General features: G+C 44.3%; 1 protein-coding gene across 4 annotated transcripts in view; it reads right to left on the bottom strand.

The window, feature by feature from the left end:
• Positions 1-25,745, bottom strand: part of slc25a16 (solute carrier family 25 member 16) — a 91,324-nt gene that overhangs the window by 5,663 nt on the left and 59,916 nt on the right. For all 4 annotated transcript variants that reach the window (XM_052027374.1, XM_052027372.1, XM_052027373.1 and 1 more), the window contains 5 exons: positions 20,117-20,180; positions 18,328-18,449; positions 12,245-12,311; positions 11,662-11,824; positions 2,061-2,129 (listed from right to left, as the gene is read on the bottom strand). In XM_052027374.1, the coding sequence (XP_051883334.1) occupies positions 2,061-2,129; positions 11,662-11,824; positions 12,245-12,311; positions 18,328-18,449; positions 20,117-20,180 (485 nt within the window). The remainder of the gene's footprint in view (positions 1-2,060; positions 2,130-11,661; positions 11,825-12,244; positions 12,312-18,327; positions 18,450-20,116; positions 20,181-25,745) is intronic.

Raw genomic sequence — 25,745 nt, 5'->3', positions numbered from 1 at the left:
ATCCCACACCAGCAGGTTCAAGAACAGCTAACTTCCCTTCAACCATTGGTTCTTGAACCAACCTGAACAACCCTAATCAGTATAGGACACCATGACAACTTTGCACTACAATGGACTTGGTGTTTTTTTTGTTCTTTCTTGCAAAAATTGTGTATAATTTACACTTATGTTTTCTTGTGAATGTTGTGTATCCGATGCTATGCGCCTGTAATGCTGCTGTAAGTAAGTTTTTCATTGCACCTGTCCATACATGTACGTATGACAATAAACTCAACCTCAATTTTGAAACTGACGAGAATGGCAAGGTAAGGGAAGCTTGTGTTATGAGACAGGTGATGAACTTAGTCAAGAGGAAAAAAGAACCATTTGTAAGGTTGAGACTCATCCAGAAGATTAAGATCACGGTGAGTTGGCCACTTAGATTAAGAATTTGCTTGCCCATAGAAGGACAGAGGGTAGTGGTCTATGGGACTTACTCTGGTTGGAGGTCTATGACTACTAGTGTTCCGCAGGGATCCATACAGGGACCACTGCTGTTTGTGATATATAAAAGACTTGGATGAAAATGTGGATGGGTGGGTTAGTAACTTTGCAAACAATACAAAGATTGGTGGCGTTGTGGATAGTGTAGAAGACTGCCAAAGGATAGAGTGGGATATAGATCAGTTGCAGATACAGACGGAGAAATGGCAGATGGAGTTTTATCCGATCAAGTGTGAGGTGTTGCACTTTGGGAGATCAAATGTAAAGGGACAGTACACAGTTAATGGCAGGACCCTTAACAGTGTTAATGTACAGAGGGATCTTGGGGTCACAGTCCATAGCTATGATATATAATATAGAAAGTGGCTGCACAGGTTGATAGCATGGTAGAGAAGGCGTATGGTTTGCCGTTTGCCATTACTAGTCAAGGCAATGAGTTCAAGAGTCAGGGAGTTATGTTGCAGCTTTATAAAACACCGGTTAGGCCACATCTGAAGTATTGCATTCAATTCTGGTCACCCCATTATAGGAAGACGTGGAGGCTTTGGAGAGGGTGCTGCCTGGATTCAAGGGAATGTGATATAGGAGAGGTTGGACAAACCTGGGTTGTTTTCTCTGGAGTGGCAGAGGCTGAGGAGAGACCTGATAGAAGTTTATAAGATAATGAGAGGCATAGATAGACAGCTGGTATCATTCTCCACAGGGTCAAGATGTCTAATACTAGAGGGTATTTAAGGTGAGAGGGGACAATTCAAAGGAGGTGTGCAGGGCAAGTGCCACAGAGCGTGATGGGTGCTTGGAATGCGCTGCCAGGGAAGGTAGTGGAGGCAAATATGATGGAAAAATGAGGGATATGGACATTCTGAAGGCAGAAAGGATTAGTTTAGCAAGGTGTTTAATTACTAGTTTAATTAGTTCAGTACAACATCCGTGGGCGAAAGGGCCTATTCCTATGCTATATTATTCTATGCCACATTAAGTTAAAGGCCATTGAATCAAACAATGCTTTTTATCTTGCAAAAGAAAAATTGGGTGTTTTGAAGAGGGTAGGCAACTTTATGATATAGTTGAGCTTAACTAAACAGGGTTAAGTGTTACAATTAAATAAACATTCCAGGTGATTCAGAGTCATGTTTTACATAATATAAATTAGTTTAGAAATATGTATTTACAAGTTATATTAAGTCAAAGGTCACTGAATCGAACAATGCTTCTTCATATTGCAAATGCAATATTGGGCGTTTTGAAGAAGGTAGGCATCTTTGTGATACAATTGAGCTAAAGTAAACAGGATTATGTGTTACAGAGAAATAAATGTTTCCAAGTGATTCAGAATCGTGTTTTACAGTTTGTTTTAGGAAATCCCTCCTGACAATTTTTTTTGTATTTGTTGTAATATCCTTTCATTGCTCATAGACATTAAAATTACTCATTGTAGTGCTCGAAGTACTTCAGTCAATGATTTGGATGTGCTTTAAGTTTGTGAAGATCACCTTACTGTGGAGCAAAGGGGGAAACCAGGACTTTTTATTATCCTGTTGTTACCAAAAACAGTTATGAAATACATTGGCACTTACACATATTTTTCAGCCTCAACCAAAATGGAGCCCAATTGCATGCGCCGCCGAGCCACATCTAGTGGGTACCTGCAAACACACACATTCCTAGTTACAGCAACAAGTAGTTCTGTTGATAAGAACTGACCAATATTATTATTACCCATTTTCTTTTGTACTGAATCAACTTACAGAAAAACATCAGTATAGATGTCAGTTCTTGCTTTAGAAGTGCCAATTTTAGGAGAGAAGTCATTTCTTGGGAAGTCCCTTGCATCATTTCATAACTCTTTTCTGTCCACATGAGCGGCTCTCAGCTCATTTTGCAAACAGTACATAATATACAGACTTATTACCCAGATTGCAAAGCAGTAGAGTAGGATACAGAGGCCCTCTCTACAGAAGCCACAGCAGTGAATACACCCATGGGAATTATGTGCTTCTAGGGATATAGTGGGGAACCAAATGTACAGGATTGAGGGAATGGGTGGAGGCTGAGAGAGAGAGGAGAGAGGGGAGAGATTGGGAGATCAAAGATTGCAAACCAACATTTGAGAGGGATGATGAGGGGAGTCATGATCCAGATTTAACATCAGGAAAGGGTTCAGTTGACAGTGGGTGGGGGCAGGGTGCTCCAACATCCGAGGCATTAGAATGGATCTCTGCTGATTTTGCGACCCACAGTTTGGATCCATGCGTACAAGTCACATTTCTTATTCAACCATTCAAAAATCCATTTATACATTTGATTTGCAGCGCTGTCCAAGTTACCAGGATGTTTTATTTGAGAAAGGGTGACTGAAAGATTAACTGATGAGGGTGATCAGACGACCAGGTAAAATTGCATCTAACAAAACTTGAACATTTTTGGAAAGTATCCAGCATAGTAGATAAATTATGCCCACAGAAATTCCTTTAAGCTATTATTAAAGAACAGGAGAACAAAGAACCAGTAAACTATTGGCTTGAAAACCAAAAAGCTACAGATCCTTAAAAATAAAACAAAAAATGCTGGAACACTCAGCAAGTCAGATAGCACTTATTGAAAAGAACTATAGGCTTGTACAGGGTAATGGTTAGGAGATTGGAGACAGAAAGTTAGGATGTTGATACCTTTTATTCCAGGTTTATTGAACGAGTTGAATTTGAATTTCACAGTTGGCATGGTCAGATTTAAACTTGTGTTTCTGAATAAATTTCTTAGACTTCTGGATTCTAGTCAATTAATGCAATTAATACTTTAATGTGCCCTAAACACAAACTTTCACATTTTGATCATACCAAATTGATCAGCAGTGCTGATCACAATATGACCAGCTGAACCTATTACAATTCATGAAGAAATCTGTTGATCTCTGCAACATGGCATTATAATTTGATCCCTATTCCAATCTATGATTTGATCAGTGGTACTTGTTATAATTTGACCTGCAAAGCTCAAAATAGAGAGCTGAGTGGTATGGTGTCATGACATCTCAATGTCAGCAAAACAAAAGAGCTGCTCATTGACTTCAGGAAGGGGGGCGGTGCACATGCTCCTGTTTACATTAACAGTGCTGAAGTTGAGGATGTTGAGAGCCTCAAGTTCCTAACAGTGAACATCACCAACAGCCTGTCCTGGTCCAAACACACAGACACCATGGCCAAGAAAGCTCACCAGTGCCTCTACTTCCTCAGGAGGCTGAAGAAATTTGGCATGTCCCCTTTGACCCTTACCAATTTTTTTAAATCGATGCACCTGTCTGGATGCATCACAGATTGGTATGGCACCTGCTCTGCCTGAGACTTCAAGAAACTGAAGAGAGTTGTGGACACAGCTCAGCACATCACGGAAACCAGCCTCTACGCTATGGATTCTGCCTACACTTCTTGCTGCCTCGGTAAAGCAGCCAACATAATAAAAGACCCCACCCACCCCAGACATTCTCTCTTCTCCCCCTCCCATCGGGCAGAAGATACAAAAGCCTGAAAGCACATACCACCAGGCTCAAGGACAGCTATGTTAATGAACGGTCCCCTAGTACGATGAGATGGATTCTTGACCTCGTTATGGCCTTGCACGTCACTGTCTGCCTGCACTGCACTTTCTCTGCAACTGCAACACTTCATTCTGCATTGTTATTGTTTTCCCCTGTACTAACTACCTCAATGCACTGTTATAATGAAATGATCTGTATGAACGGTATGCAAGAAATATTGGTACATGTGACAATAATAAACCAATTTACCAATAATCTAAACTGTTACAATCTGATCAGTTGCAATCTCTTACATGTGACTGCAGAACCTGTTACAATCTATTCACAGGAGCATGTTCTATTTTGTCACTAAATCTTCATGTTCAAATCATAGATACCTCCAAGTTGATTGCACAAAGTTACTATAATCGAATTACTAGATCCAATTTCATTAAAATCTGCAGAGCTGTTTACAATTTTATTGTGAAAGTCTGCTACAAACTGATCAGGGGGACTTGTTAATTAGGGGAAGTCTCTTGTAATATGATCAACATAGAACATTAGACCATGGAACAGTACAGCACAGGAACAGGCCCTTCAGCCTATGATATCTGTGCTGACCATGATGCCAAATTTAAAACAAAAGTTCCAAAAGCCTGACTACATGAACCTACAGCAATTTGATCAGCAAAACAGGTTGAAATTTGATCATGTGAACCAAAATGATCAATAACTGGGTCTCTATCAAATTAATCTGAGTGCTATTGTAAACTGAGGGAGGGATCCTGTTAAAATGTGATCAACAGGACCTCTGCCAGCAGAACCTGTTTCAACCCCATCAGCAGAAGCCCTTACAACCCTATCAGCAGAACTTGTCACAATTTGATCAAAGTTACATGTTACAATCTGAATTAGTAGAATCAGATCAGGAGAACCTGATACAATCCAACCAATTGAACTCTGTCAGATTATAATCCGTCAGATTATAATTGCTGTTTGTGTCCAGGTTATAACAGAATTCTGTCCAAAGGATTATGTTTAGGACCCTTGCAGCAATGTAAACAGCTATGTAGCCCATCACATCCACACTGGTGAAAACTGGAGCTAAGAGTTCCAGCTCTTCCAATGCTCATCCAGTGAACGTGATCAGGGTTTCTAAATCCATTTCTCTTTCAGACAGCGGAATCCAAACTGCATTCTATGTATAATTATTTTACTCATCTACTCTCTAATCCTTGCACCTTTACCTATGTCACTAGTTAACACACGCTCTCTAGACTCCTCATGCTTGCCTTTATTAGTCGAACTTTATTAGTTCAAGAGCTGGCAAGTTATGTTGCAGCTTTATAACACTCTGGTTAGGCCACATCTGGAGTATTGCATTCAATTTTGGTGGCTCCATTATAGGAAGGATGTGGAGGCTTTGGAGAGGCTGCAGAAGAGGTTTAACCAGGATGCTGCCTGGATTATAGGACATGTGCAATAAGGTGAGGTTGGACAAACTTGAGTTGTTTTCTCTGGAGTGGTGGAGACTGACGGGAAACTTGATGGAGGTTTAGAAGAGTACGAGAGTAGACAGCCGGTATCTGTTTCCGCAGGGTCAAAATGTCTAATACTAGAGGGCATGCATTTAAGGTGACAAGGGTAAGTTCAAAGGAGATATGCGGGGCAAGTTTTTTCTCCCCCCCCCACAGAGACTGGTGGGTGCCTGGAGTGCACTGCTGGGGTGGTGGTGGAGGCAAATATGATAGAGGTCACTCTTAAAAAGGCACATGAATGTGCAGAGAATGGAGGGATATGGACATGGTGTTGGCATAAGAGATTAATTTAGTTAGATTACTAGTTTAATTAGTTTGGCACAACATCATGGGCCAAATGGCCTATTCCTGTGCTGTGTTCTAATTATGTACACCTCAATTAATAATGCATGTCTATTTACTGAGTACATTCCAGGCCAACGTGAATGTGGTCCTGAGGTAATGGATTAGCCATCATTTAACTGCATTGGTGGATAAGCCTTAAGGGGCCAAACAGACAAGCCCTGCATCTTGATCCTATGTGCAACTTGATCAGGGACTATGACATGTTAATCCATGGAGTTTATTAGTCTCACCTCACAAACCCAATAGCAATCTGCTCATAGGGGATATTTTAGAACCTCATCATGGGAGCCAGTTCAGCTTCATTTTACAAACAGATTCATGTAACTTGTTGTAACTCAGTGTAATTCAATCCAGTTTCCAATTAGAGGAGGGGCCATAATGGACCTTGTATTGAGAAATGAGCCTTGCCAAGTGACTGATCATATAGAAACCAGTGATCACAACTCCTTAAGTGCAACTACAAACAAGGGTGAGAATGGACCTTGTGGGAAAGTATTAAACTGGGGGAGGGCAAATTACAGGAGTATAAAGCAGAAGCAAAGAAGAGATAATTGAGAAAAGCTGTTTTTGGGCAAGTCCACATCTGAGATGTGGAGGGTATTTAATGACCAACTGCACAGAATACAAGACCGGAATGTTCCAGCAAGAAAGAAGGACAAGGACGGCATGGTGAGGAAACCTGGGATGATGAGAGAGGTTGTCAAGAAGAAAAAGGAAATGCATGTAAGGTTTAGGAAGCTAAGATCAAACAGAACCATTGAGGAATATAAAGAAGCCAGAAAAGAACTCAAGAAGAGAATTAGGAGAGCCAGGAGAGGCCATGAAAAGTCCTTGGCAAGTAGGATTAAAGAGAATCCCAAGGAATTATAAAGATACATCGAGAACAACTAGAGAGAGGGGAGGATCACTCAAGGATAAAAATGGGAACATGTGCTTGGAGCCAGACGATGTCAGCGAGGTCCTAAGAGAGTACTTTGCATCAGAATTCATCAAGGAGAAGGACATAGAGAATTGTGAGATCAGTGTGGAGCATGATAATATGCTAGGGCATTTTGAGATAAAGAAAGAGCTGGTGGTGGGTCTTTTGAAGAACATTAAGGTGCCTAAGTCCCCAGGGCCTGATGGGATATAACCCAGGTTATTGAGAGGCAAGAGATGAGATTGCTGTGGCCTTTACCAAAATCCTCGTGTCCTCTCTAGCCACAGGCAAGGTCCCGGAGGACTTCCGAGTAGCTAATGTTGTTCCTTATTTATGAAAGGAAACAGAGCTAATCTTGAAAATCATTTTGCTGAGCCTCACATCAGTAGTAAGGAAGCTATTGGCAAGGATTCTTAGGGATAAGATTAATGCGCATTTGGAAAACTATGGCCTAATTAGGGTCAGACAGCATGGCTTTGTGTGTGGCAGGTCATATCTTACTAAATTGATTTAGTTTTTCAAGGAGGTGTTCAATGAGGGTAGAGCAATAAAGGTGATCTACATGGATTTTAGTAAGACATTTGACAAGGTCCCTCCCGGTAGACTCATCCAGAAGATTAAGATCCACGGTGACTTGGCCTTTTGGATTAAGAATACGGTTTGCCCATACAAGACAGGGTAGTGGTGCATGGGTCTCATTCTGGCTAGAGGTCCATAACTAGTGGTGTTCCACAGGGATCCATACTGGGACCTCAGCTGTTTAAGATTTATATAAAAGACTTGCATGAAAACATGAATGGGTGGGTTAGTAAGTTCACAGATGACACAAACATTGGCAATCTTCTATACTATCCACAACGCCACTAAAGGGTACAGATCAGTTACAGGTATGGGCGGAGAAATGGCATATGGAGTTTAATCCAAGCAACTATGAGGTGTTGCACTTGGGAGATGAAATGATATGCAGATAGATCTTGGTTCCAAGTCCATGGCTCCCTGAAAGTGGCCACACAAGTGGATAGGGTGGTAAGGAACGTATATGGCATGCTTGCCTTTACTAGTCGAGACACTGAGTTCAAGAGTCAAGAAGTTATGTTGCAGCTCCATAAAACTCTGGTTAGGTCACATCTGGAGTACGGCATTCAATTCTGGTTACCCCATTATAGTAAGGATCTGGAGGCTTTGGAGAGGGTTCAGAAGAGGCTTACCAGGATGCTGCCTGGATTAGAGGGCATGTGTTATAAGTAGACGTTGCAAGCAGGTTTGCTAGGGGGGTTTGGGAGAGTTTAAACTAGTTTGCGAGGGGGATGGGAACCAGAGGGGTGGGTCAGAGGAAGAAGTGGATGGGGAAAAGTCAGATCTAACATGTAGAGAGGCTTTGAGGAAGGAGAAGCAGAGTACAGGGTATAAAAATAGAAAGGTGTATGGGCTAAAGTGCATTTACTTAAATGCCAGAAGTATCAGTATCAGGGTGATGAACTGAGAGCTTGGTTAAGTACATGGAATTATGATATTGTGGCTCTTGCAGAGACTTGGCTGTCACCAGGGCAGGCATGGGTATTGAATATTCCTGGATTTCAGTGTTTTAAGAAGGGATAGGGAGGGGTCGAGAAGAGGGGGAGGGGTGGCGATACTGGTCAGGGACACTATTACAGCTGCAGAAAGGGTGGATAATGTAGAAGGATCCTCTCTAGAGTCAGTATGGGTGGAAGTTAGGAAGAAGAAAGGAGTAGTTACTCTACTGGGAGTATTCTATAGGCCCCCCGGTAGCAGCAGGGATACTGAGGAGACAGATTGGGAGGCAGATTTTGGAAAGGTGCAAGAATAACAGGGTGGTTATCATGGGAGACTTCAACTTCCCAAATATTGATTGGCACCTGCTTAGTGATAAAAGTTTAGATGGGACAGAGTTTGTTAAGTGTGTCCAGGACGGATTCCTGTCACAGTATGTTGACAGGCCAACTAGAGAGAATGCCGTATTAGATCTAACATTAGGAAATGAACCGGGTCAGGTGGCAGATCTTTCGGTGGGTGAGCATTTGGAGGACAGTGACCACCACTCCCTAACCTTTAGCATTGTCATGGACAAGGATAAGAGCAAAGAGGACGGGAAGATATTTAATTGGGGAAGGGCAAATTATGAGGCTATAAGGCTAGAACTTGAGAGTGTAAATTGGGATGATATTTTTGAAGTGAAATGTACTATGCAGATGTGGTCGATGTTCAGGGATCTCTTGCAGGAAGTTAAGGATAAATTTGTCCCAGTGAGGCAGAGAAGGAATGGCAGGGTGAAGGAACCGTAGGTGACAAGAGAGGTGGAACAACTAGTTAGGAAGAAAAAAGCAGCATACATAAGGTGTAAGCAGCAACGATCAGATAGGGCTCATGAGCAAGGAGAGGACTTAAGAAGGGGCTGAGGAGAGCAAGAAGGGGACATGAAAAGGCTTTGGCGAGTAGGGTTAAGGAGAATCCCAAGGCTTTTTTCACGTACGTGAAGAGCAGAAGGATGACGAGAGTAAAGGTGGGACCGATTAGAGACAAAGGTGGGAAGATGTGCCTGGAAGCAGTGGAAGTGGGTGAGGTTCTCAATGAATACTTCTCTTCAGTATTCACCAAGGAGAGGGGTCTTGATGATGCTGAGGACAGTGTTGGTAAGGTTAATGTTCTGGAGCATGTAGATATCAAGAGAGAGGATGTGTTGGAGTTGTTAGAAAATATTAGGACAGGTAAGTCCCTGGGGCCAGACGGAATATTCCCCAGGCTGCTCCACGAGGCGAGGAAGGAGATTGCTGAACCGTTGGCTCGGATCTTTCAGACCTCATTGTCCATGGGAATCGTACCGGAGGATTGGAGGGAGGCAAATGTTGTCCACTTATTCAAAAAAGGTAGTAGGGATAGTCCAGGGAATTACAGACCGGTGAGCCTTACGTCTGTGGTGGGCAAGCTGTCAGAAAGGATTCTAAGAGATAGTATCTATGAGCATTTAGAGAATCATGGACTGATTAGGGACAGCCAGCATGGCTTTGTGAAGGGAAGATCATGTCTCATAAGACTGATAGGATTCTTTAAGGAGGTGACCAGGCAGATTGATGAGGGTAGTGTAGTAGATGTGGTCTACATGGATTTTAGTAAGGCATTTCACAAGGTTCCACATGGTAGGCTTCTTCAGAAGGTCAGAGGGCATGGGATCCAGGGAGAATTGGCCATGTGGATTCAGAATTGGCTTGCCTGTAGAAAGCAGAGGGTTGTCGTGGAGGGAGTGCATTCGGATTGGAGGGCTATGATTAGTGGTGGCCCACAAGGAGCGGTTCTGGGACCTCTGCTTTTCGTGATATTTATTAATGACTTGGATGAGGGGGTAGAAGGGTGGGTTAGCAAGTTTGCAGACAACACAAAGGTCGGTGGTGTTGTGGATAGTGTGGAGGACGGTCGAAGATTGCAGAGGGATATTAATAGGATGCAGAGCTGGGCTGACAAGTGGCAGATGGAGTTCAATCCAGAGAAGTGTGAGGTGGTACACTTTGGAAGGACAAACTCCAAGGCAGAGTACAAGGTTAATGGCAGGATACTGGGTTGTGTGGAGGAGCAGAGGGATCTGGGGGTTCGTATCTACAGATCCCTGAAAGTTGCCTCACAGATGGTTAGGGTAGTTAAAAAAGCTTATGGGATGTTGGCTTTCATAAGTCGTGGGATCGAGTTTAAGAGCCACGAGGTAATGATGCAGCTCTACAAAACTCTGGTTAGACCACACTTAGAGTACTGTGTTCAGTTCTGGTCGCCTCATTATAGGAAGGATGTGGAAGCGTTGGAAAGGGTGCAGAGGAGATTTACGAGGATGCTGCCTGGATTAGAGCGTATGGATTATGAGGAGAGACTAAGGGAGCTAGGGCTTTACTCTTTGGAGAGAAGAAGGATGAGAGGAGACTTGATAGAGGTATACAAAATATTAAGAGGAATAGATAGAGTAGACAGCCAGTGCCTCTTTCCCAGGGCACCAATGCTCAATACAAGAGGGCATGGCTTTAAAGTAATGGGTGGGAAGTTCAAGGGAGATGTCAAAGGAAGGTTTTTCACCCAGAGAGCGGTTGGTGCATGGAATACGCTGCCTGGGGTAGTGCCAGTTCAAAGTTGGTCAAATTCAAGAGATTGTTAGATAAGCATATGGAAGAATTTAAAATAGGGGTTATGTGGGAGGAAGGGGTTAGATAGTCTTAGGTGTGGTTTAAAGGTCGGCACAACATGGTGGGCCAAAGGGCCTGTATTGTGCTGTATTGTTCTATGGAGAGGCTGGACAAACTTGGGTTTGTTTCTCCTGAGCTGCAGAGACTGAGAGGAGACCTGATAGAAGTTTATAAAATTATGAAAGGATAGAAAGACAGCTGGTATCTTTTTTGCAGGGTCAAAATGTCCAATACTAGAGGACATGCATTTAAGGTGCGAGGGGGGAGTGGTTGAGGTAAGTACATTAGATACATTTAAATATGTGGACAGGTATATGGATGACAAGACTTTAGAGAGATGTGGGCCAAGTGCTGGGAAATGGGATTAGCTTGAAATATACATCTTGGTCAGCATGGACGAGTATGGGCCGAAGGGTCTTTTTCTGTGCTGTACAACTTTATGACTACGAGTTGTGGCTGCCTGGAATGCGCTGCCTGGAGTGATGGTACTAAACTAGCTGAATTAGTTTGGCACAACATTGTGGGCAGAAGGGCCTGTTCCTGTGCTGTACTGTTCAGTGTTCTACAATTATTAATAATGAAATATTTCTACTTCTAGTGAAGCAGAGTTGCCATGGCCCAGATCAATACCTTTCTCCACCCTCTTTTGCCATGTCCATGAAGATGTAGATGAAAACTTACGATACTGTTTGCGCAATCGCTCCTGCTATTCCACCACACACCAAATTCACATGGGATTTTAATACCAAAACATTGGGATTATCAGAAGAAGGTCTTCCCAGTACATCAGGGGCCTGGCTGAGTCCAATGCTCTTCAAGGTGCCAAATGTGAAGAAGGAGATTCCTGAAAATAATATTAATAATGCAATATAAATGACAGGAATAAAAACAAAACTGACAATGCCTAAACAACAATATAAAATACTGCAATTGCATTGGGCTCTTCGGATCAAATGAAAGGGACTGAAGAACAGGATTTTTTAAAAAATCTAGATAGAGGGTACTGGATAAAACTGCAGCGAGGGCATGGCTTATTTATGTATTACTGCAAGGCTGTTTAAAACTTTCCAGCTGAAGAAATACATGACTTCTTGCTCGATAATAGAAGTAAAGGTGGCGAAGTTGAATATTTTCCAAATTCATCATAACCCACTCGCTAGTCACCATCTACCAGTCCATTAATTACTCTGCCCGAAATATAATAGATTTTACTCCAACCAAAATTAAGCCAAATGAGAAAAGATTTTCTTCAAACCGAGATTACCTGCATAAGGAGCCATGCCGATGATAGTAGGAGTTAGGCCTCTATAAAACCCTCGAAATCCTCCTTCCTTATAAACAAGACAAAAAGACCAAGGCTTGAATAAAATTACAACAAACCTTTGCAACCATTTTACAAAACATTAACTCTGACTGGAGAGATGCAACATGTTAGTAATAGTAGCACTGTATGTGAAGGTATATTTCCATGAAATCTAACAAAATGAGCCAAGTGAATAGTCCGTCATGTGGAAGCAATATATTACAGCCATCACTGAATTATTTGAGAGTTCTCAGGTAATGGGAATTAAAAAGTAAAAGTATCAATTAAGGAAACAAATATCTGTGAGAACAATGAATCCACAGCATACACAGAACATAGAACAGTAAGGCAAGGAACAGGCCCTGCAGCCCACTATTGCTGTATCAACCATGATGCCAATCCAAACTAATGCAATCTGCCTGCAGATGGTCCACATCCTTCTATTCCCTGCTTGCAAAGGTGTCTGTCTAAAATGTTTCAAATGTTGCTATCCTATCTGCAACTACCACCTTCCAGGCAAGACATTCCAAGCACCCACCATTTTTCTGTGTAAAAAAAAAACTTGCCTTGCAAACTTCTTTAAACTTCCCCTCTCTCATCTTAAACCTATGCCATCTAGTATTTGACATTTCCACCCTGGGAAAAAGACCATCAATTCCTCTCATAATTTTATATACTTCTATCAGGTCTCTGTGGCATAACCAAAATTTTATCCAGCTGCAACACAATTTCTCAACTTTCATATTGCTCTGACCAATCAAGGCAAATATGCCGTACACCTTCTTTACCATCCTATCCACTTGCGTTGCCACTTTCAGGAAGCCATGGACTTGCACTACAAGATCCCACTGTACATCAGTGCTCCTAAGGGTGACAGAACAGCACAGCACAGAAACATTAATTCAGCCTACCGTGTCGGCACCAACCATGATCTAACCAATCCCATCTGTCCCCACATGGTCTGTACCCCTCTATTCCCTGCCTGTTCATGTATCTCTCTAAATGCCTCTTAAAAATTGCTGTTGTATCTGTTTCTATCACCCCCCTTGGCAGTACATTACAAGCACCAACCATTCTCTGTGTAAATAAACTTGCCTTGCAAATTTCCTTTAAATTTCCCCTCTCTCACCTTAAACCTATTCTTTCCAGTATTTGACATTTCCAGCCCCCAAAAACACTGTTACTATAGAACATAGAACAGTAGAGCACAGGACAGGCCATTCAGCCCACAATGTTATGCCAATCTTGATGCCAATTTATACTAAATGTCCTCTTCCTGTGCATCATCCATGTCCCTCCATTCCCTTCATATTCATGTGTCTATCTAAAAGCATTTTAAACTCCACCAAACTGCCTGCTTCCACTACTACCCCTGGTAACCCACTCTCTGCATAAAAATCCTGCCCCTCACATTGCCTTTAAACTTCCCTCCTCTAACCTTAAAAACATGTCCTCCGGTATTTGACATTTCTACCCTGGGGAACAGATTCTGACTGTCTACCCTATCTATGCCTCTCATAATTTTAAAAACCTCAATCAGGTCTGTCCTCAACCTCCGACGCTCTAAGGAGAACAACCCAAGTTTGCCCAACCTGTCCTTATGGCTCATACCCTCTAATCCAGGCAGCATCCTGGTAAACTCCTCCTGCACCCTTTCCACGGTCTCCACATCCTTCCTATCAGGGGGTGACCAGAACTGCATACAATGTTCCAAGTGCGGTTTGACTAAAGTTTTACAAAGCTACATCATGACTTCCTTACTCTTATACTCAACACCCCTACCAATGAAGGCAAGCATTCCATGCGCCTTCTTTAACCAGTTTATCCATTTGCGTAGCCACTTTCAGTGAACTATGGACTTGGACCCCAAGATCTCTCTGTACTTCAATGCTATTAAGGTGCCTACCATTAACTGTGTACTTTCTCCTTTAATTTTACCTCCCAAAGTGCAATACCTCACACTTGCTCAGATTAAACTCCATTTGCCACTTCTCTACCCATACCTGTAACTGAACTAAATCCCAATGTATTCTTTGATAGTCCTTTACACAACTCCACCAATTTTGCTAATCTATCCATCTACATTTTCATCTAAATCACTGACTAAGCAGGCCATGCCTTTCCAAATGCACATAAATCCTATCCCTAAGTATCCTCTCCAATAACTTCCCTACCACTAACGCAAGTTTTATTGGCCTATAATTACCTGGATTATCCCTTTTGCCCCTCTTGAACAAAGGCACAACTTTTGCTACTCTCCAGTCCTCCGGGACCTCACCTGTTGCTTGTTAGGACACAAAGATCTTTGTCATAGCCCCGGCAATCTCCTCACTTGCTTCTTTCAATATTCCAGGATATATACCATCAGGCCCTGGGGATTTATCTACCTTAGTGCTTTTCGGAGGACCCAGCACTCTGTGCTCCTTAATCTCTTAAACATGCCCCACTCTGTTTTCACTATTCTCCAAATCCTTCTCCTTGTGTTATGTACCAGCAACAATAGAAACACACCGAGTCATGTTTAAGTGCTAGAAGCTATTTTATTAACAACTACTTGTAATAATAAGAAAAGTAAAAATGTCAGATTAACCCCAAAACTAATAAACTCAAGTGTGTGTGTGGCAAATTCCCAAACCCCAAGTCAAGGAATAGTTCTCAAAGTTCAATTCAGCAAGTCATCAGGTGAAACGTGAACAAAGGCTTTTGCAAAACCACCGCTGACTGAAGAGAAAATGTAGAGAGAAATTACAAAATCCACATATTCCACGATAGAACCCATATGACACCTCAGTCACTGATGATCTCCACTGCTTTGTTCTGAAGTATCTGCCAGCCTGAAGAAATTCGATATGTGGCCGTCCACAGAAATACCTGTTTCCTTCTACAAAGTGGACTCCACCGAATTATTCCAAAAATCCATATGTGGATTGCAGTGACAGACACAGTTATTGTTTTTCATCCATCGATACAGAGACCAGCAGACAGTGTCTCTCTCCTCCTCTCTCTCTTTTCTGACTGACCCAAAACGTCAACACGTCGTTATCTTCTGTTGTTGTTGTTGTAATAACGCCACACACACACACAAACTATACTATGTCTTAAAGGGACATTCACCAAATAGTAACCTAATCCGTAACATAATAAACTCAAAGTGTGTGTGGCAAATTCCCAAACCCCAAGTCAAGGAATAGTTCTCAAAGTTCAGTTCAGCAAGTCCTCAGGTGAAACATGAACAAAGGCTTTTGCAAAACCACCACTGACTGAAGAGAAAATGTAGAGAAAATGGAGAGAAATTACAAAATCCACATGTTCCACGATGGAACCCATATGACTCCTCAATCTCCGATGATCTCCACTGCTTTGTTCTGAAGCATCTGCCAGCCTCAAGGCATTCGATATGTGGCCGTCCACAGAAATACCTGTTTTCCAGCACAGGTTAACGACAAAGTGGACTCCACTTGATTGCTCCAAAAATCCATACATGGATTTGTAGTGACAGACACAGCTATTGTTCTTCATCTATTGATTGGGAGACCAGCAGTCAGTGTCTCTCTCTCTCTCCTCGACTCACTGAGCAAAACCGCCAGCACATTGTTATAGTCTTGCTGTCTTGATAACACCACACAAACACTACTACTGTACTGTCCAGGTGCTTTAAAGGGACATTCACCAAATAGCAACCTGGCTCGTAACACCTCCCCCCCACCCAAAAAAAATGTGGATCTACAAGAGCAAAATTTTTAAAAGCGCATGCAGTTATTAAAGCAATGCATTATAATACCAAATAGCAACCTGGCTCGTAACACTTGGTAAATACCAACACAAAGTACTTACTTAGTACCTCAGCCACTTGCTCTGACTCCAAGCACAAATTCCTTCCATTATTTTTGAATGGACCTACCCTCTCCACAGTTATTCTCTATTTTCTTGCAAGTATAAAATGCCTTGGGATTATCCTTGATCCAGCTCACCAAAGACATTATGGCCCCTTTTAGTATTCCACAAGGGCCCAGTCTGATCTCAGCTTCCTAAATCGTACAAGTGCTTCTTTTTCTTCCCGACTAAATTTAGGATCTCTTGGGTCATCTAAAGATCCCTTGTCCTTGCTCCTTATTGGAACATGTTGATCCTGAGCTCTGATCAGCTGGTCTTTAAACAACTCCCACATGTCAGATGTGGACATGTCCGACAGCAGCTGCTCCCAATCAACGCCCCTTAGCTCCCGTCTTATCCTGTTGTAATTTGCCCTCCCCTAATTTAGTTCCTTCCCAAGGTTCAATTTTATCCTTACTCATAACTACCTTAAAACATAATGAATTGAGATCATTATTCCCAAAATGTTTACCCACTATCAGGTCTGTCACCCGACCTGGCTCATTTCCCAAAACTAGATCCAGTATGTTCTCTCCTCTCATTGGACTCTCCACATACTGTTTCATGAACCCCTCTTGAATGCATTGAAGAAATCCCACCCCATCTAAGCTTCTTGTGTTAAGGAAGTTCCAATCAATACTGGGGAAGTTAAAGTCCCCCACTATCACAACCCTGTTGTTTCTGCACCTTTCCATAATCTGTCTACATATCTATTCCTCCACCTCTTGGTGGCTATTGGGTGGCCTATGGTATAAGCCCATCAGTGTAATTGCACCCATTTCTGAGCTCCACCCAATTTGCCTCTGTGGATGAGCCCTCCAGTGTGTCTTCTTTGAGTACTGCTGTGACATTTCCTCTAAGCAGTCATGCAACTCCTCCACCTCTTTTACCCCCTCTCTATTACGTCTAAAACCAGAACAAAACCCAGGAACGTTAAGCTGCCTGCCCTGTTCTTCATGCAACCAGGTCTCTGTAATGGCAACATCATCATAATTCCATGTACTGATCCAGGCTCTAAGTTCATCCTCCTTACCCATAATACTCCTGGTGTTGAAATAAACACATTTCAGCCCATCAGTCCCACAGCCTGTCCCCTGCTGTCCTTCCTTTCAATCTTACTTGTTATGCCATCTTTCTTGCCCTCAACCCTACACCTGTTGCCCTGCTGCTGTGGTTCCCATCCCCCTGCCACTCCAGTTTAAACCCTCCCGAGTAGCACTGGCAAACCTCCCAGCGAGGATATTGGTTCCCCTCCAATTCAAATGCAAACCGTCTTATTTGTACAGGTCCCACCTGCCCTGGAAGAGAGCCCAATGATCCATAAATCTGAATCTCTCCCTCATGCACCAGCTCCTTAGCCATGTATTGAACGTATGTATCTATTTCTCACCTCTCTAGCACATGGCACATACAATATCTTCTGGTTGTTACCCAAGAATCTCTTCTAATCTTACACCAATAATAACCTGGAAATTCCTTTTTAATCTCCTCCTTAGCTCCCTGTGATCTGCCTGCAGGATTTCATCCTTAGAGTCATTGTGTTGCACAGCACAGAGGAAGGCCCTTCAGCCCACCGTGTCCATGCCAATCATCAAGCACCCATCTATATTAATCCCATTGACCAGTGTTTGGTCCATATCTTTCCATATTGATTTTATCTACGTCAGTGACCATGGACCATGACATCCAGTTGCTCAGTGACATCCTTAACACTGACATTTGAGAGACAACACACCATTTGATATTACGTCTGAGCACAGAAATTCTTTTCTGTATCCCACTCTACTACTGAATTCCCCATCATTATAGCTCCTCTATCATTTCTACTACAAAGCTTTACAATTGAAGCAACATTACAAGATTACAGAGTTTTTTGGCAGGGTGGTGGGGGGGGGTGGGGAGGGAGGGAAGAAGTCTGAGAAAAAGCCTATAGAAAACATGGATGAAACTCAGATCCATTTATTACCATTTAATTGAACTTTATACACAGAAAGATGGAAATATGTTCTTTACACCAATCATATAATAACTGAAAAGCAGTAACTTATAAACAATACATGAACAAATGAGCACTCTGAATTCTTGAAGCTATTAGTAAATTCAAAATGACCACAATCACACGTCCTTAAGCTAGTATCCTATATAGAATGACAGAAACATTCAAAACGCACCTGTGTATAAATAACTCTGAAAGCATCAATGATTCCAGTGTACTTGTGTTCACCCTTTACTTGGAATGCCAGACGTGCTCGAATCATGTCCAGCGGATAGGTGCATACCACTGCAGTAATCCCTGTAAGACAGCACTATTTATTGTCCATAGTTCTCTGTAAGTCAGTAAAACTCCAACATGTAAGAATGTGAAATATTATCTGCAACATCAATTCATTAACCATTTGCATACATAATGAAATTCAGCCATCTATAGTAAAATAACCACCTGTATAATAAATTGATTTCCCACAAGACTGTAACCCTCAATGCCCACATGTATTCACTTAAGAATATTTAAACCAAGAGCTAAATGCTCCACCATTCTGTAAGATCATGGTTAATCAAACCTTGGCCTCAATACCACTTTCTTATTCTCTTCCCATACCCCTCGACTGCCCTGTAGTTCAAATGACTACTCAAAACATTGATTCCATCTCCACAGCTTTCTGGAGTACGCAATTCCAAAGGTTTGACTCTCCAAGAGAAAAAAAATTTCATCGACCTTTATTCTGAAACTATGCCACCTAGATTAAGATAGCCTCACCAGGGAAACATCCTCTCACCTTGTCAATCTCCCTCAGAATCTTTTATGTTTCAATGGAACACCATCCATTCTTGTAAACCTCACAGAGTATCAGCTTGCTCAGACAGCAAGGCTTCTTTGCTCTCACCTTCCAAATACTTAATGTCTACTGCCTAGAAGAACAAGGGTGTGCTCAATGAGGAACATCACCCTTTCATCCAAGACCTCTTCCAAGTCACTTGCCTGGCTGGGAGATACACAACTTCATAGTGGCTGGGCCAAAATCCTCTTAATAGTGCGGAAGAACCTCTACCACAGGGGCTATAATTGTTTAAGGTGGTAGCTTCCAACACCTTGAGCGCAACTGGATCAAGCCTTGCCAGTAAGCCCAAAGTCAATGAATGCCGGAGAAAGGACAAGTCACAACTGAAAACTCACTGACTATTTGCAAACCAATCCAGACTTTAATTAAGGCATAATTGAGAAGTGTCACAAGGTGCATTAAAAATGCTGAGGAAGAGCAGAATTGCATACAACTGAGTGCAATTTAGGATAAAGCAACCCAAGTTGATTGGCACCTCATGTAACACTCAAGTGTTCACAAACTACAATTCAGCAACCCACTAATGCTTTTTCAGCAGCGCCTGCTAATTACTGTGACTTCAATCACACAGGATAAGGAAAACAGCTATCTGTTAACCTATCTCCAAGTAACATACCATTCTGACTCAGGAATTTAATGTCATTCTTTCATTGTCCAAGACAAGGGAAGCAGATGCATGACACTATATCAACTTGGAAATACGACGACATTCCTTCTTTGCCCATAAGATCAGAATACAGGCACCACAGCACTCAGAGTCAACATTCAAAAAGGTCATCCCAATTAGGGATGAGCAATAAAAAGCTGTCCTTCCCAGCTATGCTTAACTTACAAGAACGAGAAATAAAAACACCGTAGAGACAATCAAAGATTGGAGTGATGTGGAGCCAGTGTCATTCAGGCTGATGAGTGACAGATGTGTGGTCCAAATGGCAAAATAGTCCAAGAGAACACAAATTATTCCTTCTTCCTACCAATTGAGAATATATGGATCCATGTGATTCATGTAAATATTCATTTCAACCTCTAGACTCAGAAACAAGATATATGGAAATGTCTGAACCATTCTTTACAGAAGATACACTGGGAACTTATCTGGAATTCAAAAGGAAGTAAATACCTGCCATGGATCCAGCCATTAATCGGTGAACGTGCCCAGCAATACCTAGTTTGCTGATCAAAATCTATACAAAACAAAGATGTTTATTCACCATTTTTAAATATAAACCCCATCCCAATTTCTGCCAAATGTGTTATTTATGCAACAGTGCAACATGACATTCTCAGTCAAGCTAAATACCAAATACATTGAAAAATTATAAGTGCCATGAGATACACAGTACTCTGTGACTGTTGATATATCAAAAGAACGAACACCGAATCACCAACACTGCATCCAACACACAGAAATATTCGATGAAGTGGAAGGCTGCCAGTTCACAGAAAGACTTGCCGCACTGTAGATGCCACAGTGTAGTGACTAATTACTGGGCTAGTACATGGAGGCCAGGACCACTGACCTGGAGACAAAAGGGAATTTAAATTCAAACATTTTTTTAAAAATTGACATTAAAAAGCAAGAATCATTAAATGGTGGTAAGGACTGAGCTTTCTTAGCTATCTGGAGTAAAGATTTTGAAAATTTCAAAGCAACGTGACCCCAGACATTTCTCAATCATAGGGTCATACAGCAAAGAAACAGGCCATTCAGCCCAGCTCATCCATGATGACCAAAGGGCACCCTTCCAAATGAACCCCATCAACTAGCACTTGGTCCATAGCCCTCTATGCCTAAGTGATTCATCTATACACTTCTTAAATGCTTTCAGCGACCCAACTTCAACCATTCCCTCAGGCAGGTACTTAGCACTCTGTAAGTAATGGTGCCCACCCCCCTCCCCCATGAACCTCTTCCCCCTAAACCTATGTCCTGTAGTTATATCTACCTCTGATATGGGGAAAAGCTTCCTGCAGTCTACTCTATCTACACCCCTCGCAATTTTATAAATCTCAATCATGTCCCGTCTTAACCTGCACCATTCCAGGGAAAACAGACCTAGTTTCTTCTGACGGTCCTCACAACCAACCTGCTCCATTCCAGGCAACATCCTAGTGAATCTCCTCTACACCCTCTCCAACACTATTACACTCTTCCTATATGTTGGTGACCAGAACTGCACACAGTACTCCAGCTGAGGTCTGACCAGTGTTTTATAAAGTTGGAGTATAACCTCTCTACTTCTGTTTTCAATGCCCCGACTAATGAAGGCCAGTTATCCCGTATGCCTTCCCAACCATGTTGTCCATCTGTGTTGCCACCTTCAAGGATCTATGGACTTGTACTCCAAGGTCCTTTGGTTCCTCAGTACTCCATAAGACCCTATTCATGGTGTTTGTCCTAGACTTATTAGTGCTCCTTGAATATGTCAGCTAACATTTATCTGGATTAAACTCCGTCTGTCATTTTTCAGCCCATTTCACCAAAACATCAATATCTCTCTGTAGCCTAAGAAAACCTTCCATGCTATAACTCCGCCAATCTTCATGTCATCTGAGAGCTTAATGATCTTGCTTCCCACATCCACATCTGTATTGTGGAGGGTCATGGCTGTCATGTGACAACACTGCCCACTACCTGGTCAGAAGACACACCATTGCCAATCAAGATTTGGCCCGCCCCACCCATCAGCGCACACCTGACCACTGGCCTTTGCAATCGATTAGACCTTACTGGCACCGGGCCATTGGTCTTTGTAAATTACCTGGGCTGGTAATAGAGTGCCACGTGCTCGGCTCTTTCTCTTTTTGAGACCTTCAAGGGACCACCCTGCTCGCAGTGCTAAATGTTGTGAAACAGATTCGGGGTCTCAGAAGACAAGGACTCTGAACAAAGTCTAGCAGTAAATGATTTATTTACAAAAGATGAACGGGGAAAATGGTAACGGGAATAACACACACACACGCGCACAGTTTATAGCGAGCGTGGGAAAATCGCAACGGGGGTAAAATACACACACACACACACACACAAACAAACTAGAGACACACAATCAAGGAAAAGCAATACAATACCCGCCACCCCTTGACTCAGTGCAGGCACAGCTACCTAACACTAACTAAAATGTTCCCAACCCTTAAACAGTGCACACCTCACTAAGAAAGCCTGTGCAGGAACCGAGGATAGGATTCCGGGGTGGACCGACGAGAGCGAAGGATATGGGAGCTTGGCCAACGTGCTAGCGGACCATGGTAAACCAGTGGACTGGGCCGAGCAGTTAGACCCGCGTGGTGAGAAAATGGGGCACCATGTGGTCTCCCTCCTTTAGGAAGTCGGGGTTCCCCAAAACTAAGGGGAGTCAAAGGGGTGCCTTCTGGCTGTTGGCGTCCCTCCTGAGATGCCAGGTCAGGATTACTGACCAGATACAAGATATGTGTCACCAAAAAGAAAAAGAGATAGAGGTGCTCCAGCAGAGCTGCTGTACACTGCAGGAGGCAGTCCAGGCTGCCCAGACCAGAGCAAACGACCTTGAGGCCAGAGGTACTGAGATCACCTGCAGGCTGATCCAAATGCAGCAGGCGCAGGCAGCCTGCCGGTCTGGCTGGCAGCCGGACCTGCTCAAAATTCGAGCCCTGGTCTAGTGCGGCGACAAGCTGGATGCATGGCTGGGGGATGAGGATATATGGATGGATAATGACGAGGAGGGGGTGTCCGAGGAGCCTGGGTCCCATCACACATGCCCTCCCCCCTACGCACCCGAACCCCTACATGCTCGACACGTCACCACGCGGTCCCAGGTCCGCCACAGAGGGGAGGTGGGTCAGGATAAGGATGCCACAGGGGAATGTGCCCATGGTCACTCTGAGACTATGGAGACCCGGGATTTCTCAGCCAAGGAGCTGACCCAGTTGGCAGATCAGTACCACCAGCGGCCAGGCAAGCAGCTGGCGCATGGCTGCTCCGACTGTGGGATGAGGGAGCCCCCAACATGAGCCTGGGGAGCCTGTCAGACCAGCAGAGTGTCAACAATGCCCTACGGGCGCCACCAGAAGGGATCCAGGATGGCACTATCTTGTGGGATCAGGTAGTGACCACCACAAGGGTCTGGTACCCTACCCTTCTCGAGTGGGATTTATATGGGTGACCGCAATGGAGCACGGTCAGTGAGGGCACCAGGATCGTTAGGGAGTGGGCGCTGGTGAACAGCATTTACAAGAGAGTCCGTGATCATGATTTTTTAGAAAACACCAGGGTGACCAGCGCACTAGCAGGATACCTAGTCACCAACGCGTGCCCCGATTTGAGGCCAGTCGTCCTGCCCCTCATGGTTCCGGCTAATGGGAAGACTGTGCGGGATGCCATCACCCTCCTGGAACGGCTAGAGTACATGCAGCGGGGGAAGCCCACCCAGGTCCATAGGGCAAAGACGAGGGCTGAAGACACAACCCCTTGTTTTACACACAAACGGCTATACTTGGACCTGCTGTGCGCAGGGGTGGACCGCGCCAGCATAGATGGGATCCCGACCTCCGCCATTTACGTGCTGTAGAAAGAGCTTTGCAGGGGGAAATCTGGCCAGGGGAAAACCCACAACCACCCTGGAATCAAGCCCAACACAGGAGGCGCCCCCAACCTCCAGACCACACGGGTTGCCCCCACCGACACTGCCTCTGCCCCTCCCCCACTCAAAACAGTCTCTCCTGCCCTCAGGGTTGAGCTCCGGGACCTGCTGAGACAGGAAATGTCCCATCTTCGCCAGCAGGAACCCTCACCCACAGGGTGGCAGACCTCCACCCTCCCCCACCCCCCAAAGGAAGAAGGCCAGGGACCCCGGCGCATTTGTTCTGTCACCCTCTCCCACCCGAGAGACCTGAGGCCACATAAACCCGTAACTGTACATTGGGGAAAGGGGAACATACAGAGGTGGATGGCACTAGTCAACACGGGTGCCCAACACACCATCATCCCAGTCAACGCTGCCGGGTGAAAAGGGACACAGATGCAAATAGAGGGGTTAGGGGGTTCCCTTTTACAAGCAAGGGAAGTCACGATCCTCATGGCCATCGGGAACCAACCTCCACTTCCTATAAGAGTTTTGATAGCAGCTTTGCCTGAGTGCATTCTGGGAATCAATGTTTTAGAGGGACAGTCCCTCCATACTAACAGGGGCAAGTTTACATTCGGGGTCGCACGGGCTACAGTGGTAGTTGGGGCAGCCAAACAGGAACCAGTTGTCGTCCCCCCTCCCTCCAAGGTCATCTGTAGCTGACAGTACAGAGCGCTGGGGGGACACCAAGATATCACTGGGGCTGTCCCAGCCCTACTGCGGGAGGGCATCATTAAACCTGCATCCTCTCCCTTCATCAGTCCCGTCTGGCCCGTCCGCAAAAAGAATGGGACGTGGCGCATGACGATGGACTACAGACACCTCAACAAGTCTGCCCCCCCCCCTCCACTACTGCCATGCCTGACATAATCACCCTAGTGGAGGACATTGTAGGGCGCCCGGTCAAGCCTTGGTCTGCAGTGGTGGATTTAGCCAATGCTTTCTTTTCCATTCCCCTCCATCAAGATTCCCAAGACCAATCTTCATTTACCTGGGACGGGAGACAATATACATTCTGTCGCCTACCTCAAGGCTATATTCTTATCCCCACTATCTGCCACGGTTTGATCTCCCATAACAAAGCCACATTCTTATGGGGACCCGAACAACAGGCTTATGGGGACCCAAAGCAAGCTGTTGAACAAGCACTGCCACTTGCTCCCCGCCAGGCAGGTGTCCCTTTTGAATTACAGGTCTCGGCCAGTGAGACGGTAGAAGATCCAAGGGCGCAGAGTCCCGCTCAGTTTCTGAACCAAATCTCTGCCCAAAGCTCTGCCACTTACGCCGATCCCACTGGATGACTTTCAGATGAACTGTTTGCATAGACTTTTTGCTCCTGTGGGTTTTGGCATATCTGTTTGGGGGGCCTGAATGGCAGTACCTCACCACTCCCCTCACCATTACATAACATCTCTTCCAGTGATCCCCGATGGGGTGGGTGTTTCAGGAACTGGTATTTCCCTCCCTAAAATTTGACCTCCACCCAAGTCCCAGCTCTCAGGATCATTCCACAGCCGGTGAGCAGACCTAAGGAATGCTGGTGCAGGCTCCTGAATGAGCACGGTTCCACCCTTTCAGTCGGTCACAGTGACTGCGAACGAGACTGGTATCCGGGCAACCCAGTGACCACTGCCGACGGTGCTGCTAAGCTGGGGACACTCTGGACTTTGAATGGGACCCACTGGATTTGCGGCCACTGTGCCTACCCATGGCTCCCTGCGAGCTGCTATGGTTGCTGCTATCCAGCGTTTGTGGTGCCCTACATCCACTCCCTCAACAACCTTGGGGAGCACCTGGAATGCAGCGGCCCCTGGGACAAGAGAGCCATTTCGGAGGCGGAGAGGTTTTGTATGATAGCCTTTCCCAGGTATGGCACAGCCCAATAGACCCATGAGGTCATCCAGATGACCAGCATGCTCGAGACGGTGGCCAACAAAACGCAGTGGCACTGCATCACACCGAAGATGCCCTGACTCGAATAGCGGCAGAGCTGATGGCCGTCAGGATAGTCGCCCTGCAAAATCGAATGGCCCTGGATTACCTACTCACTGCTGATGGTGGTACCTGTGCAGTGATTGGTAAGGACTGCTACACATTTATCCCTGATGAGTCAAGGAACATCAGCCACCTGGCCGCTCATTTTTG

This window comes from Pristis pectinata, chromosome 12, assembly GCF_009764475.1.
Source record: "Pristis pectinata isolate sPriPec2 chromosome 12, sPriPec2.1.pri, whole genome shotgun sequence".
Classification (NCBI taxonomy): domain Eukaryota; kingdom Metazoa; phylum Chordata; class Chondrichthyes; order Rhinopristiformes; family Pristidae; genus Pristis; species Pristis pectinata.
The sequence above is the reverse complement of the archived record's forward strand: the minus strand, read 5'-3'. Positions and strand labels throughout refer to the sequence as shown.